This window comes from Pan paniscus, chromosome 1 (genome assembly GCF_029289425.2).
Source record: "Pan paniscus chromosome 1, NHGRI_mPanPan1-v2.0_pri, whole genome shotgun sequence".
In the NCBI taxonomy this organism is placed as follows: Eukaryota; Metazoa; Chordata; class Mammalia; order Primates; family Hominidae; genus Pan; species Pan paniscus.
In genome coordinates, this window is record NC_073249.2 from 91,197,333 (window position 1) to 91,217,848 (window position 20,516).

The following is a 20,516-nucleotide window of genomic DNA, read 5'->3' on the forward strand; positions in this document are numbered from 1 at the left end:
ACTGGAAGACACAGGTTCTGATCAACGTGCTGAAGAAGGAGAATATAGGTCAGTAGAGATAGAGGAGAGGTCATTTTTGACCTGATTCAGATCTGGATCTATGATTCCATAAAAGATCTAATGAACATTAGTAAATGTTCAGTCTAGTTCTCTGGAATGCCATAATCAGTGAGGATGAGTTTTCTGCCTGTTTTTGTAGTGGTTGTTATGGGATAAGAAGGTGAAGAAATACGAAGGGGAACAATGTACTTACCCTCTGTAGAAAGTAGGCCTTTAAAAGGCTACCTGGTTTATTCAATTCAGAATACAGGATTGTTTGTCTTAGAGAAATGTGATCACTTCTAACTACCAAGGCAACACTTTCCACTCATTTTTTGGAGTTTACAGTGCAGTCTTTGTAATAGCAAGCACTTATTTACTGCTCCAGAGTTGATGGTTTCACCCTTTAGCATCAGTTTGGGAAGAAATCACTTTCTCTGCTGCACTGGCAAAAATGAGGCCCAAGCTCAAGCTGTCCAAGAAAGAAGCAAAGCTATGCAATTTCTGAAGAAAATAACGTAAAAACAACTATGGTTTAAATCTTGTCTGGTCTTCAGACGCCACTGAGCCATGTGAGTTAGTTCTCTGTCTCAAGTCTGATGTTTTTGCCTCTTTTAGGAATTGAATGCCCGCTGGGGTTCTTTGCAGAGGCTTGCAGATGAACAGCGGCAGCTGCTGGGCAGTGCCCATGCTGTTGAAGTGTTTCACAGGTAATAATTATAACTCTGAAAAGCAGTGCTGCTTTAAAACCCACTCACTAAACTTCTAAGTCTATTACTATGGTGGAACGATAGTATAATCTTTTTTCCTGAGATGGAGACAATGTGCCAATAGAAAATTAGGTTTTTTAGTAGTATAATTCTCACTTCACAAGCAGGATACTCCCAGACAACTAGCTTCAATTTTCTAAAGCCTAGGCTTGGGCCTTGGAACATAATTAGTAGTCTATATATGTTTCCATGAAAATGAATAAAACTTAGGCTGAGGGCAGTGGCTCACAGCTGTAATCCCAGCACTTTTGGTGGCCGAGGCAGAAGGATTGCTTTAGGCCGAGAGTTGTAGACCAACCTGGGCAACAAAGCAAGACATTGTCTCCACAAAAAAATAAAAAATGAAAAATTAGCCCAGTATGGTGGCACAGGCCTATGGTCCCAACTACTTGGGAGGTTGAGCTGGGAGGATCACTTGAGCCAGGAGGCTGAGGCTACAGTGAGCCTTGATCACGCCATTGCACTCCAGCCTATTGCAACAGAGTGAGACCCTTATCTTTAAAATCAAAACAGAAAGAAAGAAACTTGAAGTTGAAACAGGAGGTTTAAGTAATTACATTTCTGAACTAGAAGCTGCTGACAGTAGAGGGCAACAGACATCACATTGACTAGCAGCTCATTCAACATTTTTCTTGTTTGATTTTCAAACTAAGAAACACAAAGACACATACAAAAAAGTAAACAAACAAAACAGAAACCAAACACCTTCATTGTGTATAAATGTATTTTTGATGATGCAGGGAAGGAAAAACAGACTCAGACAGGTCTGTGTGTGTAGAATGCTTAAGATAGAAAGCTATGGAAATATGATGGTTAAGCATGTAACTGCTGTCAGATGGCCTGGTTCAAGCTTAGGCTCCACCATTCAGCAGTGGTATAATCTTAAGAAAATACTTATCCTCTTTAGTCCTCAGTTTTCTGATCTATTTAATGGGAATAGTAATAGTAACTATGCTTCTTGGAGTTGTGAAGATTAAATGAGCCTAAGTTTCTAGCACATAAAAAACAATGATGATAATTGGTTGGGGTTGGGGGGTGGGTGGGAGGGTGGTGAGTGGTAGTGATGATAACTTTCTTGTGATCCCCACTAGCCTGCCTCTGGTACATATCCTTACTTTTGAACTCTCTACTGTCTTGTATACCAGAGAAGCAGATGACACGAAGGAGCAGATTGAGAAGAAATGCCAGGACCTCAGTGCTGCAGACCCTGGCTCAGATCTGTTCAGTGTTCAGGCTCTTCAGCGACGGCATGAGGGCTTTGAAAGGGACCTCGTACCCCTGGGAGATAAGGTGAGACAAGTCCTTCAAAGCTTTTCCAACACTTTCCACTTTATATTTAGCCGTGTACCAATGCCCTCTTCTTTGGTTCTCTTTTTCAGTCTTTTATTCTTATATTTCTCTCTGTCCTGTGCCATATTTATTCTTGTACACTGTCCCTAAGGCAAGACCATGAAAAGGATATGCCCCATGACCATTAACATGGGGAAAAAACTTGTTAAACTCCTGCTGTCTGAGTGAGCACCCTATATCCCCTTGCCTCTTTGGTGGGTTACAAGTGACCAGATCTTGTGGCAGCTAGGTGGAGGCCAGTAGCCCAGGAGAAATAGCAAATGTCCATACCCAGGATGATCAGGCCAATATCTGAGTATGGTGCATGTTTTTCTTAGCAAGGAATTGAATGAGTTGTTTAACTCTGTTTCAACCCAAAAGTGTACTCTGGAGCTTGTCAGATATACTCAGAGGCTTGGCATTATCATGCAGAGCAAAAAGAAGCTCCTCACATGAAGAATCAAGACCCTTGGGTTTCCTAATTGAGGTTGCCACTAACCAGCAGAGTCACTTAACCACTCTTCCCCACAACTCTCTTATTTTTAAAAAGAAGTATGGTAATGCCAATTGTAACTACCTTAGGGAGTTATGTGGACTAAAAGGTTGATATTATTTTGTAAAGTATTATGACATACTTGTACATCACTGATATCTATTTGAGGAGCTGAATACTGGGACTCAGGATTCTCCTTTTGCTAAGATTCAGGTGTGTCTCTAGGCTGATTATCAGAGCTATTGTACCTCCCCAGGTGACCATACTGGGGGAGACAGCAGAGCGGCTCAGTGAGTCCCATCCAGATGCCACTGAGGACCTGCAGAGACAGAAAATGGAGCTGAATGAGGCCTGGGAAGACCTGCAGGGGCGTACAAAGGATCGTAAGGAGAGCCTAAATGAGGCCCAGAAATTCTACCTGTTCCTCAGCAAGGCCAGGTAGAGTGGGGTGGGTAATTTCCGTGTCTGGCCTCTAAGTAGACTGTCTGGGAGCAGTCTGGGTACAGATGCTGTTCACTGCTGGTTTTGGAGGGCATCACTACGTTTAAGTCTCACCTCTTGCAAGGCATAAAAAATTTCAGGTTTGAAACTAGAAGCAATAAAATACAAAGTTTGAAAGAATATGAAGCCATGTAGGCCAATTAAGTAAGCTTCTATAATGTAGAAGCTTTTTTGTTCTACTGAAGAGACAGTAGTATTCAGTCTTCTACTGTATTCAGTATTCTGTTGAATACAAATAACTATGGTAGAACATAATGAGGCCCAAAACACACATTGTGACAAACAGCAGTGGGAATTCAGAGTTGGGTAGAATAGATGATGCACTGTAGATAAAGTAACATTTTATTACACCTTATCAGTCAAACTTTTAACAGAAGAGAAAACAATTCATGTAGACTGAACTGTGCAAAAAAAGACATAATCATGAGAAAAGAATAAGCATAAGAACATGTTTGGGGAGGGGATGGTAAGGAGAAGTAGTAAGAGATAAACTTAACAATAATATTGGGACCAAATTCCAGAGAACTGTGAATATCTTACTAAAGTCTAGACATTATCACAATCCAAAATTCACCTCTCAAACATATACTTTGTGGAACAGTTCCCACGTTTGGCTCTATCGCATCAGTCAGCTGAGAGGAGCATTAGAGTTGAGGGTCCAGGAAGTCGTAGCTCTCAATGCAATGCTTCTCAAGAAAAAAGGAGGCAAATTTTGGCAAATGACTGTAGTTCCTCTTGGAAATCCCCTCCCCAGTTCAGCACTGGAAAGCTATAGTTTTTGACACAGTTTAAATAAATAGCACCCACACCCATTCCAATGGTGCTTCCTTCCCTTTATGAAGCTGTACTCCTCAGTATTTCAGAGTAGTGTTCCCACCCCTGAGCAACATTAATATCTTATTTTACCCCATATGATACTTTTGCTTTCAGTTTTGTTTTTAATTGCTATTAGTGCCTATGCTCTGTTTTTTGTTTGTGTTTTGTTTTGTTTTGTTTTTATCCATTCTTAACCTAAAGTATGAGTTCCTAGAAGGCACAGATATGCCTTTTTCACAATGTTTGGTACTTAGTAAGCACCCAATAAAACTTAGTTGCTTCAATAAATAAATTTACAAAAGAAGAGACCTCTCTTTCCTAGAGCTAAGGGTTCCTATTGAGCAAACAAGAGTAATGACATTCTTTATGAGATGCTTAATTTATCCACCATATATGCTTTAAAGTTAATGCATGGTTAAAATTTGCCTTTTAAGAAGATAGACCTTAGTTTTGCTTGTCTAACTTCCTGACTACTAAAAGAGTAGGGAAATAGACCTTGATTTAATCAACAGTGTGGAGGCCTGTGTGTGTACATGTATGTTGGCCAAAATATGTGCTAGATTCACTTGAGAATAAAAGTAAGAGGAAAGACATGTTTTCTTTGAGACTCTGTAATAAGATGTATCTTCAAACCCTAGAAACCACTTAAAAGGAACAGTAACCAACAGAAGTAATGAAATATATAACAGTCCAGGATTCCAGAGGTCTAGGTTTTATTGAAGATGTCTGCTTTTAGTTATATCACATTGGCAAATTAATGATCTTTTCTAAGCTGACTTCTTTATCTCCATAATGAAAACAAAAAATTCCCAGAATCTCTGCAGGATTACTTCAAGAATTGAAAAAGATAATAAAAGTGAAGAGGCTTTCAAATACAAGGGACTTTTATCATTAGGTGATATAATAAAAACAGCAAACGTAAGATCTGTAAAGCATATAAAGCCAGATAAAAAATGTTATTCTGGAAATGTTTTCTAGAGAATGGAAAACTGTAGGACAAACAGCACTGTAGCAAGTTGCAAGGTTTTCTTGTCAATTCCAATGTGTCTGTTTATCTAGGGATCTGCAGAACTGGATCAGTAACATTGGTGGCATGGTATCATCACAGGAGCTGGCCGAAGACTTAACTGGCATAGAGATCTTGCTGGAGAGACATCAGGTAAAACTACAAAGTCACAGCCACTGATCACTTGACCTGAAACCTCTACTAATTTTAAAATTTCCAATGGAGTTGGCCTCACTGATTTCTTCCCCCTTTTTCCCACAGGAGCACCATGCTGACATGGAGGCAAAGGCTCCCACCTTCCAGGCCTTAGAGGACTTCAGTGCAGAACTTATCGACAGTGGGCACCATGCTAGCCCTGAAATTGAAAAAAAGCTTCAAGCTGTCAAGCTAGAGAGAGATGATTTGGAGAAGGCTTGGGAACAACGCAAGAAGATCCTAGACCAGTGCCTGGAGTTGCAGGTACAGCAAATTTCCCAATTGTTAAGCAGGTTCAGTAGTCTGTTTCTCCTATGCAATTTCATATGGTCATTACAGGCTCCGTTCACTAGACTTTCCACATTATAAACACAAAGGGGGCTCATCTCTTAATTACCTAGCATTGTACTATGCTTTGTATACGGATCATTGTCATATTCTCTGCTCTTTCCTGTTAGAAGAGCCAAACAAGATGGTGATCTGTCCTGAGCATGAGGTGGGTTGATTATCATTTGTTGATTGACTGAGGAATTGATTGGCTGATTTTTGTTGAGACTCTACTCTGTGGAGGCTCGGAGTGCCACAAAGATTAGTAAGATAGTTTCCCATTTCTTAAATAGTGAAATTAGACATATAGATAAATTTTACTAGTACAGTGAGATGATTATTAATAAACCAAAATGTACGAGTGCTTTGAGGCTAAAAAACAAGAAGTGATTAAAGCTTTTGGGGGAAGTAAGTGGTTGTGTCACAGCCTACCCTGAAGGATAACGTTTCACAAAGTCTTAAGGAAATGACCAGCCAGTATTAACAAGGTTTAAGAAGTAGGAAATAGCACCCCAGGAATTGGAGGTAGCATATACAGAAACATAAAGTGTATGTTTGGAAAAGAGGAAAAGTTCCAGTACAGCTAAGATTTGTCACATGAGTGTTTCTTGGAAGATGGTAAGTACTCCTTGCAAAACCCTTTGTGTCACTATCATGAAAGAGGTGTAACATCATTTCCTCCACACCACCTGGACTATACCATACCCCTCTCATTTAATTCCTCATAGATGTTCCAGGGGAACTGTGATCAAGTTGAGAGCTGGATGGTGGCACGTGAGAATTCCCTGAGGTCAGATGACAAAGGTTCCTTAGACAGTCTGGAGGCCTTGATGAAGAAACGGGAAGATTTGGACAAAGCAATCACTGCCCAGGTAATAATGACTAGTAATGGAATTAAAATAATAATCCATAGTAATAATAACAGAAATCCTACACATTTGTCTGGTTTTATAATTTATAAACATTTTGATTTACTTTTTTTTTTTTTGAGATGGAGTCTCATTCTGTCACCCAGGCTGGAGTGCAGTGGTATGATCTTGGCTGACTGCAACCTCTGCCTCCCGGGCTCAAGTGATTCTCCTACCTCAGCCTCCTGAGTAGCTGGGATTACAGACACCCACCACCATGCCCAGCTAATTTTTGTACTTTTAGCAGAAACAGGGTTTCACCATGTTAGCCAGGCTGGTCTCAAACTCCTGACCTCAAGTGATCTACCTACCTCGCCCTCCCAAAGTGCTGAGATTATAGGAGTGAGCCACCGTGCCCAGCCCTGATTCTTGTTTGCTTCTTACAGAAAAACTGAGGCAGGCAGGGCAGCCTGACACTTGACATTCTTTCACCCAAGTCACAGGCAGCAAGCGGACTCTCTTACTTTAAATCCAGCATTCTAAACTCTGACTTTTAGGATTGACGAAATAGTCATTTCATCATCTCACTCAATACAGGATTCACCCTCTACAATGGTCATGAGAAGTGTCTGTTCTTTAGGGAACTCTGTACCACACAAGTACCCATTATTAGATGTTTCTCCTCCTATTAAGTTGAAACCTACCTCCCTGTAAGGCATATATTGTTTGACCCTGAGTATATCTTCTGAATCCACAAAGGATACCTTCATTCTTTTCTAGGAGGGAGTCTGGGATTGCACCAAGGGCCTAATCTCCAGGCATCTGGGCTCTTTCCTTTTCCTTTATTTAGGAAGGGAAGATCACTGACCTAGAACATTTTGCTGAGAGCCTCATTGCTGATGAACACTATGCCAAAGAAGAGATTGCTACTCGGCTGCAACGTGTACTAGACAGGTCAGGCCTGAGTGATTGTTTTATGTGCTACAGGAAGATGTAGCAAACTGACCTCTTTGCTAGCATTGAGATGGGGGAATACTCCGACTTCCTGTCATTTCTAGGTGACTAAAACTATCTTGACACCTATGCAGACTTTCTGACTTAGATTTATAGAAGGAAAGACATGAAAGATGAAAGATACCTTAGAAATTAACTGGCTTTAGCACTGCATTTTATAATGAAAATAATAAGACTATGTGAGAAGAAAAGAGGCATGTTGGCAAATGGGAAGATTTATGGATATGGCATCAGAGCATGGGAAGGGTGGAGGAGGGCATAGAGTGATCTGGCTCCATCCTCTAGGTGGAAGGCTCTCAAAGCACAACTGATTGATGAGCGGACAAAGCTTGGAGACTATGCCGACCTAAAACAATTCTACCAAAACCTTGAGGAGCTGGAAGAATGGATCAGTGAGATGCTGCCCACAGCCTGTGATGAATCCTACAAAGACCCCACTAACATTCAGGCAAGTTCAAAATAGGAATCTTGGAAAATTTCACCATTCCGAGCTTGTTGGTTGGATAGTCATCAACCTTGATACTTTAACACTTTCTGACTGTTGAGGCTACCATGCCTGCTCTCAGAGACTTCAGAGTCTGATGTGGAGCAGGTTCTTCAGAAGTCACCGTCACCTCAGTTATGATAGAAATATTAGCCCTTCCTTTTAAATACAATTTACCTTATCTTGTCACCATAAATAAAAAGATAATATAATTTCTGTTTCATTTTCCCTTCAGAGGAAATACCTGAAACACCAGACCTTTGCAAATGAAGTCGATGGCCGATCTAAGCAGGTGCATGACGTCATCAACCTGGGGAACTCCCTGATTGAGCGTAGCGCTTGTGATGGCAATGAAGAGGCCATGAAGGTAAAGCTCAGGATGAGTTTTGGGCTACAAAGTCACATGAAGAGGAATCATTTACTCTTTCTTTTTTTTTTAATTTATTGTATTTTATTTTTTAAATTTTATTATTATTATACTTTAAGTTTTAGGGTACATGTGTACAATGTGCAGGTTTGTTACATATGTATACATGTGCCATGTTGGTGTGCTGCACCCATTAACTTGTCATTTAGCATTAGGTATATCTCCTAATGCTATCCCTCCCTCCTCCCCCCACCCCACAACAGTCCCTGGTGTGTGATGTTCCTATTCCTGTGTCCATGTGTTCTCATTGTTCAATTACCACCTATGAGTGAAAGCATGTGGTGTTTGGTTTTTTGTCCTTGTGATACTTTGCTGAGAATGATGGTTTCCAGCTTCATCCATGTCCCTACAAAGGACATGAACTCATCCTTTTTTATGGCTGTATAGTATTCCATGGTGTATATGTGCCACGTTTTCTTAATCCAGTCTAGCATTGTTGGACATTTGGGTTGGTTCCAAATCTTTGCTATTGTGAATAGTGCCGCAATAAACATATGTGTGCATGTGTCTTTATAGCAGCATGATTTATAATCCTTTGGGTATATACCCAGAAATGGGAAGGCTGGGTCAAATGGTATTTCTAGTTCTGGATCCCTGAGGAATTGCCACACTGTCTTCCACAATGGTTGAACCAGTTTACAGTCCCACCAGCAGTGTAAAAGTGTTCCCATTTCTCCACATCCTCTCCAGCACCTGTTGTTTCCTGACTTTTTAATGATCACCATTCTAACTGGTGTGAGATGGTATCTCATTGTGGTTTTGATTTGCATTTCTCTGATGGCCAGTGATGATGAGCATTTTTTCATGTGTCTTTTGGCTGCATAAATGTCTTCTTTTGAGAAGTGTCTATTCATATCCTTCGCCTACTTGTTGATGGGGTTGTTTGTTTTTTTCTTGTAAATTTGTTTGAGTTCTTTGTAGATTCTGGATATTAGCCCTTTGTCAGATGAGTGGATTGCAAAAATTTTCTCCCATTCTGTAGGTTGCCTCTTCACTCTGATGGTAGTTTCTTTTTCTGTGCAGAAGCTCTTTAGTTTAATTAGATCCCATTTGTCAATTTTGGCTTTTGTTGCCATTGCTTTTTGTGTTTTAGACATGAAGTCCTTGCCCATGCCTGTGTCCTGAATGGTATTGCCTAGGTTTTCTTCTAGGGTTTTTATGGTTTTAGGTCTAACGTTTAAGTCTTTAATCCATCTTGAATTAATTTTTGTATAAGGTTTAAGGAAAGGATCCAGTTTCAGCTTTCTACATATGGCTAGCCAGTTTTCCCAGCACCATTTATTAAATAGGGAATCCTTTCCCCATTGCTTGTTTTTGTCAGGTTTGTCAAAGATCAGATGGTTGTAGATAAGCAGAATTATTTCTGAGGGCTCTGTTCTGTTCCATTGGTCTATATCTCTGTTTTGGTACCAGTACCATGCTGTTTTGGTTACCGTAGCCTTGTAGTATAGTTTGAAGTCAGGTAGCGTGATGCCTCCAGCTTTGTTCTTTTGCCTTAGGATTGACTTGGCAATGTGGGCTCTTTTTTGGTTCCATATGAACTTTAAAGTAGTTTTTTCCAATTCTGTGAAGAAAGTCATTGGTAGCTTGATGGGGATGGCCTTGAATCTATAAATTACCTTGGGCAGTATGGCCATTTTCACGATATTGATTCTTCCTACCCATGAGCATGGAATATTCTTCCATTTGTTTGTATCCTCTTTTATTTCATTGAGCAGTGGTTTGTAGTTCTCCTTGAAGAGGTCCTTCACATCCCTTGTAAGTTGGATTCCTAGGTATTTTATTCTCTTTGAAGCAATTGTGAATGGGAGTTCACTCAAGATTTGGCTCTTTGTTTGTCTGTTATTGGTGTATAAGAATGCTTGTGATTTTTGCACATTGATTTTGTATCCTGAGACTTTAATGTTCCATGAGTAGAAATATAAAATATGTTCTGTGAACATATCACAGAAAAACAGTCTTCCCTCTGATTGTTGCACAAAGAAGGAGAAAAGGAGTGATGCCCAGACCTTATCACTCCCATCATACTCAGTACCTGGAACCCTAAGAAAGCTTCAGGCTTAATTCCAAACTCTTATCATGCTTGTTGTACATTTTCTATCCCTTCTGCCAATAGTTTTTTGACATTTGTATGTCAGTCTCTTTACTCAACACAGGACCCTTTTTTTAAACTTTCTCTTTTGTCCAACAACTCCTATTGTTTTCCCAGATTAAGTATAACTGGTTTGAAATGTATGATATTCAAGTATCAGCAAATTTTGGCTAGTTGCTGCCTTCACAACCTTCCTACATTATTCTTTCAAGTAGTCACAGGGCCCGGGATCCTAAAGATTGTAATGACTCCTCACTGTCCTTGGGTTAGGAGCAACTGGAACGGCTGAAGGAACATTGGGATCATCTGCTTGAGAGAACAAATGACAAAGGGCAGAAGCTCAATGAGGCCAGTCGTCAGCAGAGGTTCAACACAAGCATCCGGGACTTTGAGTTCTGGCTCTCAGAGGTAATTGCACCCAGAAACAGTAGAGACACAAGAGTTTAATACATACTTGTCAGACAAATGAATTTATGCATGGGCAATTTCCTTGAACTTTCCTGGGAAAAATTTGGGGACATAGCTGCTGATCTTATTCTCCTTAAAGGCAGTTTCACCTGGCAGCTTTATTGCTTATTTCTCTATTTCCAGGCAGAGACATTGCTGGCCATGAAAGATCAGGCCAGGGACTTGGCTTCAGCAGGAAACCTACTCAAGAAGCATCAGCTATTGGAGACAGAGATGTTGGCTCGAGAGGTAAGTAGTGTTGGCATCCCTCTCCTCTGGGCAGAATAGAAATATTTCTGGCTCTTCTCCCTCCCATGTTAGGAGACCATTTGAAAACATAGCCTTGCAAAATTGTTCTTAGTGTTCTCAACCAGCAGTCATTTTAATTAGGTAAAATTAACGGGCTGTGAAGACATTAAAACTGTCACTGATAATCAATTATCCCTAAACTATAGACTTTAAGATTCCAGAAAGTGGACCCGGGAAACTATCTTTTTTATCTTTTACTGATGCATACATATAAGCCAATTATCTTTAAGCTATATATTTGATCTGGTATTTGAAAGAAAGTGGAAGTTTACTTTATAGAATTACAAACAAAAAATCAGATGGGGGCATGTGAAATGAAGATGAACTACACAAACACTCTGGAAATCCTGTCAAGGATTCTGGTTGCATCCTAATAGCAACCAAAAATTTGTGCTGAGAGCAGTGATAAAAATGCTGACAGTTGTTAATTTTATACTAAAGAATTTTATAATTATCATTTTACTTGATAATACAGATACACACAGAAAAGGCAGGAAGTCAAAGGCTTTGGGACTTGGTGATGTTTCCTGTGACATCACTAAGGGGCTGGGTTAGAATAGGAGTAGACACAGAAGAGATAGGTGTGCTCGATGGGCAGCTAAGAATGTTGCCCATAGAGTAGTTCTTGCTGAATATTGAATCAATCAATCTGTGGCTGCCAAAGTTGGTACTGTCAAATCAATCAATCTGTGGCTGTCAAAGTCAGTATAAGACAGTCTTGTATGGGAACGAATGATTGCCCGCCAAGATTTTCCTCTTTTTTTTTTTTTTTGGTACCAGTTCAAGCAATTCTCCTGCCTCAGCCTCCCAAGTAGCTGGGATTACAGGCACATGCCAGCATGCCCGGCTAATTTTTGTGTTTTTAGTACAGACAGGGTTTCACCATGTTGGCCATGGTGGTCTTGAACTCCTGACTTCTTGATCCACCCACCTTGGCCTCTCAAAGTGCTGGGATTACAGGCATGAGCCACTGCACCTTGCTGGTTTTCTTTTTTAGTTGGGGAGAGAAGGCAAATACTGAAAACATCAGAAGGAGAAACAGGACACAGGCTAAATGTACAGTTTGAGTAATGTAGTCATGCTACCTCTATCGCTCCCACATATGGCCCTTCTCCAACCTGAACATATGCTAACATGTATAACACATAATCAAACTCCATGTCTTTAAAAGCAATCCATTTGGCCCAGTCTTTGAGCCAGACCAGCTGTTGTTAAAGTGTGGGATCTGAGTAATGCCTATACTATACTATTCACTGAGTATCCCGAGACTTTCTAGGATGCACTCAAGGACCTGAATACATTGGCTGAAGATTTGCTCTCCAGCGGGACTTTCAACGTTGATCAGATTATGGAGAAAAAAGATAATGTCAACAAGCGTTTCCTGAATGTCCAAGAATTGGCAGCTGCACACCATGAAAAATTGAAAGAGGCCTATGCCTTGTTCCAGTTCTTCCAGGATCTAGATGATGAGGAATCCTGGATAGAGTATGTGTCACCAGCTCAAAAATGTGTGGATAATCCAAGCGAGTAGATAATCCACCAAACTTGTTCCAATTTATGCTGAAATGAAATGTGTACTTGTTTCTTGAAGATAGCATTACTTCATGTTTGCCTCAGCTTAAGGTTAACATTGGTTTTATTTTTCCCAAATTCCCTTACTGGATGCAAGCCAGAGAAAGGCAGGTGTGGAGGAAGTGAGGAGCAGTTAACATACATGACAGGAACAAAACTAAGAAGCCATCTGCATTTGCTCTATAGTTCATAGAATAATATGCAATACTCACAGAGACACCTGGACATTTACACAGCTGATCAGATCCTTGTCATTCTATATCCAGTATATCTTATATGACACTGAATTGGGCACTCAATAGAGAATATTATAAAGTATCTGCCAAGGTTTCATTACTCATTCCATTTTTGTTGTAAAATATGATTTGGAAAATCTTAGCACATTACACTATTTTGCCTACTTCCCATTTAACCTGCCTCATCACGCTTCTCTTCTACAAAGCTGCTTGATTATTATGAGTAATCAATAAATTAGAGGGAAGCACCATGCACAGGGCAACAAATAACATGTTTTAAAAACCTTTTTGGATAAGACCATAAGATAGAATAATCTTGTCCATGTAGTCTTCGACTGTACTTCGTGGTGATGCTCAAACCTTTTGCACTTGGAAGCATCCCAACTGCCATGACTCCTATGAAATCAGCTCTTTATACCCATTCTAGCTGAATTTATTATTGACATTAATAAATGAAAGTAACAAAACCTGTGGAGGTCATATATAATTTTCATATTTTTTTGAAATAGGAAACATTAGTGTATATTCTTGAGCAAAAAAGAGAAGATACACAGGTGGACAAGCAAAGGGACTAATGGAAAGGCTGTTACAGTTGTGCCTATGGTGGAGATCAGTATGTTACTTTAATTTGTATTGGCTCAGTCAGAAGTTTTGCTGCAAGCCTCTTCCACCAATTATATTTTTGGTCATTGGCACCAGGGTATTACAGAATTTACAACCACCTGCCTCACCACCAGCCACAGACATAGTCATAGAAAGCTATTGCTGTAGGATGACATTAGATGTCTAGACTCCAAACTTTCTGTTTTCTTCCGTGATTTTAGGGAGAAGTTGATACGAGTGAGCTCCCAGGACTATGGGAGAGATCTTCAGGGCGTTCAGAACTTGCTGAAGAAGCACAAACGCCTAGAGGGGGAGCTGGTGGCACATGAGCCTGCCATCCAGGTAGGAATAGAATACCAGATCTGAAAATATAGAAATCATCCTATAGCAACCCCTTGTGTTACAGATAAATAAGAGGGTGCTACAAAATGTGAAAATAGGATGTCAAGGTCAGAGAGAGTTAGTCAAAGAGTTTACAAATATTCTTTTCTCTTCCACATTTAGTCTCCTATAAGTAGAAGAGTTCTGAACAAGAACCCATGCTCTTCCCTGGAAGGAGCACTCTTAACACTCCTGGGGAATGATCGACAATTGGGATGCAGGTTGGGACATCTGGGAAAACTGTACTTGAGCCATCTGGGAAGAAGGCAACTCTGGGTCTGACTTGGCAGCAGGGTCACTCTGTGACCATGAATAGATGAGAAAGCAGATTAGGGAGAGTAGACTAGTGCAAGTACTGATATATTTGCAAAATACTTGGGAAAGTTTAGCATAGAAAATCATCTTGCAGCTTTCATCATTCTCCCTGGACTTTCAGGACCCTCACAAAGTCCCATGGAGTTTATAAATAATCTGGAGGGTAGGATGGGCTAGATACTTTGCTCAGGGACTATGGCTAAATGGGGAGAGATTGTGGGGTAATGGAACATGAATCGGGGTTGTCCTTCAGAATGTGCTGGATATGGCAGAGAAGCTGAAAGACAAGGCTGCTGTGGGGCAAGAGGAGATCCAGTTGCGGCTGGCTCAGTTTGTTGAACACTGGGAGAAGCTCAAAGAGTTGGCCAAGGCCCGGTGAGTGGGGTACAGAAGGCCCAGTTCCCTTCCTGGATTTTGGATATTGGGCAGGTGTTGGGAGGATACTTAAGTGCCTGCTCAGCATTGTCTACTATCCCCAACTACCTATCTATCTCCTTAAGTCCCTTCTCAAATGACAAGTTTACCACAAAGCTTTCCTCCATGTACCCCAGACACGATGATCACTGCCTCTGTTCTAAATCTACCTCTCCTTCTGCATTTACATGCAGCTGTCTTTTATTATTGTTTTCCTACATGTGTTATCCTTCATATCAGGTTATTAGCCACCATCTGTTTTGCTTTATCTCCCAGTTTTCATATTATATGCAGCCCTTAGTAATGTAAGGACAAAGAATTATTTTTCCCTATAGCAATATAGCCAATTTGAACCACATACACAATGTATCAGTCCGTTCTCACATTGATATAAAGAACTACCTGAGACTGGGTATTTATGAAGAAAAGAAGTTTAATTCACTCAAAGTTTCATAGGCTGTACAGGAAGCATAATTGGGAGGCCTCAGGAACTTACAGTCATGGCAGAATGCAAAGAAAGAAGCAAATCTTAGCAAGGCAGGGAGCGGGCAGGGGCGGGGAGAGTGCTGAACACTTTTAAACCACCAGATCTTGAAAGAACTCACTCACTATCATGAAAACAGCAAGGAGGAAATCTGCCCCCGTGATCCAATCACCTCCCACCAGCCCCTCCCCTGATACATAGGGATTACAGTTAAAGATGAGATTTGGGTGGGGAAACGGAGCCAAACCATATCACACATATAGCCAAATATAACAATTTCTGACTGTAGTTCCATTTTTCCTGGGGGGCTAAAAGGGAGATTCTGGCACTTTGTGGTGTCTTCATCATATACGAAAGAAGGTAGTGCTCACAGTAGAAAGAGACATTGTGTCACTGCTGATATTCTCCAACACTGAAGTCATCATTTCCCTTTTTTTGGTTAGGGTGGGTTTCCTCCCTCCAACAAAGTTTCTTAAGACAGTAGATGGTGCCACAAAATGAACTTCTAGAGCAGGCGTCTCCTCCATTTCACAGCAGATCTTCAACACTGAGCAGTAGGCACGTATTGTATTGTGTTGAGGCCCACTTCAACTGTGGCTGCCTTGTGAGAATAAGCTGGTCTGCCTGAATGAGATTGTGCCACCCCACTGTACTCCCACTGCTTACCAGTTTGTTCTTATCCTCACTGGGGCTTACCACCTTGTTATAGAGGACTTAAGTTGGAAGAATCCCTAGAATACTTGCAATTCATGCAGAATGCTGAGGAAGAGGAAGCTTGGATCAATGAAAAGAATGCTTTGGCTGTCCGAGGAGATTCTGGAGATACATTAGCTGCTACTCAGGTGAGGAACAGGAAGAATGAATCAATTTTCTTCTCTTCAATTTGGTTATTTTCTTGGGTAGTCAGTGTTTTTACCTGTAATATTAGGACATTTTTCTGGTGAAAGAAGATGAAGGAAATACGAATAATCCTGACAGTTTTAAATATGAAAAATTAAAGTCCAAGCATGTAAGTGACTTGCCCAAGATTATGGAACCAATCAGGCATGAAGGCAGGACTCAAATCTTAATTCCATAATCTGTGATCTGTCTGTGAGTCAAAGAAATAATGGTTAAAGACCTTTCCTTACAAGTTAGATTCCTTGCAGATTATAGATTTTGAAAGGATTCCCTTAAATTTTCATGTTACATTGATTTGGAAAAAAATCTTCTTATGTCTGGACATTGGCTGCAGTTTCAACAAAATATAATTTTAGGAAGAAGGGCTTACTGGACAAAATAGTTCCACAATTTATAGACATCATTTTAAATGCAGGATTCGGTTTCTCTATAAAGAAATGAACAAGTAATCAGTGTGATCTTGAGTTAATGTAAATTTTCACAGCTTTTGAGAGTGATTACAAAACAATAATGTATTAGGAGTTTGGAAACTGTGCCTAGTAACCCTAAAAATTGGGAATTTACCAAGAACTCTTTGTAGAAATTAATTCACTTTAATATGATGACATAAGGAAAGGCTTAGACTTGCAAAAGATAACTTAAACCTATACAGCATATAATTCAAATTATCAGCTCATCTTATTTGTAAGTCTTTTGGATCATGCATGTGCACCCCACTGCACATGTTCAAGCATTTTAAGGCTTCCTATCAAGTGCTCTCAAAGGCTTCCCTTTCTTTAAAACAGAACTTTTTCTTTTTTCTTTTCTTTTTTTTTTTTTCGAGACAGAGTCTCACTCTGTCTCCCAGCCTGGAGTGCAGTGGAGTGATCTTGGCTCACTGCAAGTTCTGCCTCCCGGGTTCATGCCATTCTCCTGCCTCAGCCTCCCGAGTAGCTGGGACTACAGGCGCCTGCCACCATGCCAGGCTAATTTTTTTGTATTTTTAGTAGACAAGGGGTTTCACCATGTTAGCAAGGATGGTTTCGATCTCCTGACCTCGTGATCCACCCACCTCAGCCTCCCAAAGTGCTGGGATTACAGGCATTAAAAAGGAACTTTTTATTTTGAGAATTATAGATTCACATGCAGTTATAAGAAATAACACAGACAGATCTCATGTCCTTTACCAAGTTTTCTCTAATGGAAACATCCAGAAAAGCAGTATATCATAAATGGGATATTGACATTGTCAAGATTCAGTTAAGATTCAGAAGGCTACCATCATCACAAGGATCACTGCTGTTGCTTTTTTATAGCCACCTCCTCTTCCTGCCTCTTCAAACTGTGGCAACCACTAATCTGTTCTACATTTCTATAAGTTTGTCATTTCCACGCTGCTATACAAATGAAATCATATAGTATGTAACTTTTGAAGATTGACCTTTTCACTCAGCACCATACTCTGGTGATTAATTCTGGTTATTGTGTGTAACAATAGTTCATTCCTTCTTATTTCTGAGCAGTGTCGTGGTATAAGTATATCACAGTCGAACCACTCACCTGTTGAGGGGCGTCTGGGCTGTTTCCACTTTTTGATGACTATGAGAAAAGCCACTATAAATATTCATGCACAGATTTTAATGCAAACATAAGTCTATTTCTCTGGGATAAATGTACATGACCCCAATCACTGAACCATATAGTAACTGCCTATTTAGTTTTGGACCAAAAAAAAAAAAAAAGCCAAATTGCTTTCCTGTTTGTATGGCTATAACATTTTGCACTCTTAACAACAATGCATAAATGATGCAGTTTCCCTATATCCCTGCTAGCATTCTGTGTTGTCACTACTTTTATTTTAGCCATTCACATAGATATATAATGATACCTCATTGTAGTTCATATGTGCATTTCCTTAATGGGTAATGATGTTTTACATTTTTTGTCATGTGTTTATTTAACATCTGTATTTTTCCTCAGTGAAATGTCTCTATTTTCTAATTGAATTTTTAGTTTGTTCATTTTGATTTGTTTTATTGTGACAAAAACACTGAACATGAGATCTACTCTCTTAATGCATTTATACGTGTATAACATATTATTGTTGACTATAGGTACAATGTTGTAGGCTGTATAGAAATGCTCTTGAGCGTTTTCATCTTGCTTGACTGTAATTTATGCCTTATGATTAGTAAAACTTCAATTTTTTTCTCAGCCTCTGGTAATTAGCATTCCACTCTTTGATTTTATAAATTTGTCTACCTCATATAGGTGGAATCATGTAGCATGTATCTTTCTATAACTGGCTTATTTTGCTTAGTGTAATGTCCTCAAGGCTCATCTATGTTGTCAAATGTTGCATAACTTTCTTATTTTTTAAGAATAAATGGTATTTTATTGAATGAATATACCACATTTTTTTCATTCATTCATCTGTTGATGGACATTTAGGTTGTGTCCATATCTTGGCTATTGTTAATAATGCTGCAATGAACATATGGATGCTAATATCTTATTGAAATCATTATTTCCTTATCCTTTTGGATAAATACCCAGAAATAGAATTGCTGGATGATAGGTAGTTTTATTTTAAATGTTTTGAAGAATATTCATGTTGTTTTCCATAACAGCTGTGCCATTTTGCATTCCCACTAATAATGTGGAAGGGCTTCAATTTCTGCATATCTTCACTAACTCTGGCCTTTTATGTTTTGTTAATAGCCATCCTGACAGGTGTGAAGTGATATCTCATTATGGTTTAATTTGCATTTTCCTAATGGTTAATAATGTGAAGCATCTTTTCATATACCTGAGGGGCATTTGCATGCCTTTTTAGGGAAATTTCTATTAAATTTCTTAGCTCATTTTTATTATTTTAAAATTTATTTATTTCAATACTTTTTTAGGTACAGGTGGTTTTGGTTATATGGATAAGTTCTTTAGCGGTGATATCTAAATTTCTGGTACACCTATCACCCGAGCAGTGTGCACTATATCCAATATGTAGTCTTTTATCCCTGACCCCTTTCCCACCATTTCCCTCAAGTCCTCTAAGTCCATTGTATCATTTTAATGCCTTTTCATCCTCATAGCTTAGCTCCTATTTATAAGTGAGAACGTAAGACATTTGGTTTTCCATTCCTGAGTTACTTCACTTAGAGTGGCCCCCCGACTCCATCCAGGTTGCTGCAAATGCCATTATTTTGTTTTGTTTCATGGCTGAGTACTATTCCATGATGTATATATATACCACATTTTCTTTATGTACTCATTAATTGGGCAATAAGTTGGTTGGTTATTTTTGCAATTGCAAATTGTACTGCTATAAACACAAGTATGCGTGTGTCTTTTTCATAAATGACTTATTTTCCTTTGGATAGACACCCAGTAGTGGGATTGCTGAACTGAATGGTAGTTCTTTAAGGAATCTCCATACTGTTTTTTATAGTGGTTGTACTAGTTTACATTTTCACCGGCAGTGTAAGAGTGTCCCGTTTACCACATCCACACCGATATCTATTATTTTTTGACTTTTTAATATAGTCATTCTTTCAGGAGTAAGGTGATACCTCATTGTGGTTTTAATTTGCATGTCCCTGATAATTAGTGATATTGGATATTTTTTCATGTTTGTTTTTAGCCCATTTTTAAATCAAGTTATTAGGGGTTTTTTACTTTTATTTTTATTTTTTATTTACTTTTTAGTATTGAGTTATATTAGTTCCTTATATATTTTAGAGATTAACCCCTTGTTAGGGAAATCATTTATAAGTATTAACTCTCATTCAGTGGGCTGCCTTTTCACTCTGTTGATTGTTTTCTTTGCTGTGCAGAAGTTTTAGCTTTATATACTCCCATTTGTTTATTTTTTCTTTTTGTTGCCTGTGCTTTTAGTGTCATATTTATGTAATCATTGCCAAGACCAGTATCATGAAGATTTTACCCTACGTTTTCTTTCAGGAGTTCTATAGTTTCAAGACTTACATTTAAGTCTTTAAACAATTTTGAGTTGATTCTTGGGTATGGCATAAGGGTCTTATTTCATTATTCTGCAAGTGAAAAGCAGTTTTCCCAGCACTATTTGTTAAAGAAGCTGTCTATTCTCCATTGTATGTTTTTGGCACCCTTGTCAAAGACCAGTTAACTACATATACATGGGTTTATTTCTGGACTCTCTATTCTGTTTCATTCATCTATGTCTGTTTTTATGCCAGTACCATACTCTTAATTATTGTAGCTTTTTAATGTATTTTAAAATCAGGAAGTGTGATTCCTTCAGCTTTGTTCTTCTTTGTCAAGATTGATTTGACTATTTGTGGTCTTTTCTGATTCCATATAAATTTTAGAATTGATTTTTCTATTTCTGTAAAAAATGTCATTGGGATTTTAATAGGGATTTCATTGACTTTGTACATCACTTTGGGTAGTATTCACATTTTAACAATATTAAATCTTCTAATCCATGAACACAGAATATTTTTCCATTTGTTTGTGGCTTCTTTAATTTCTTTTATCAATGTTTTGTAGTTTTCAGT

At 39.1% G+C, this 20,516-nt stretch overlaps 1 protein-coding gene across 1 annotated transcript in view; it reads left to right on the forward strand.

Moving 5' to 3' along the window:
* Window positions 1-20,516, forward strand: part of SPTA1 (spectrin alpha, erythrocytic 1) — a 75,445-nt gene that overhangs the window by 36,082 nt on the left and 18,847 nt on the right. The window contains exons 26-40 of the mRNA XM_063598937.1: window positions 658-749; window positions 1,955-2,099; window positions 2,888-3,069; window positions 5,008-5,107; window positions 5,216-5,413; window positions 6,205-6,348; window positions 7,175-7,278; window positions 7,624-7,786; window positions 8,058-8,189; window positions 10,612-10,749; window positions 10,933-11,037; window positions 12,374-12,582; window positions 13,730-13,850; window positions 14,458-14,579; window positions 15,812-15,944. Of these exons, the coding sequence (XP_063455007.1) occupies window positions 658-749; window positions 1,955-2,099; window positions 2,888-3,069; window positions 5,008-5,107; window positions 5,216-5,413; window positions 6,205-6,348; window positions 7,175-7,278; window positions 7,624-7,786; window positions 8,058-8,189; window positions 10,612-10,749; window positions 10,933-11,037; window positions 12,374-12,582; window positions 13,730-13,850; window positions 14,458-14,579; window positions 15,812-15,944 (2,088 nt within the window). The remainder of the gene's footprint in view (window positions 1-657; window positions 750-1,954; window positions 2,100-2,887; window positions 3,070-5,007; window positions 5,108-5,215; window positions 5,414-6,204; window positions 6,349-7,174; window positions 7,279-7,623; window positions 7,787-8,057; window positions 8,190-10,611; window positions 10,750-10,932; window positions 11,038-12,373; window positions 12,583-13,729; window positions 13,851-14,457; window positions 14,580-15,811; window positions 15,945-20,516) is intronic.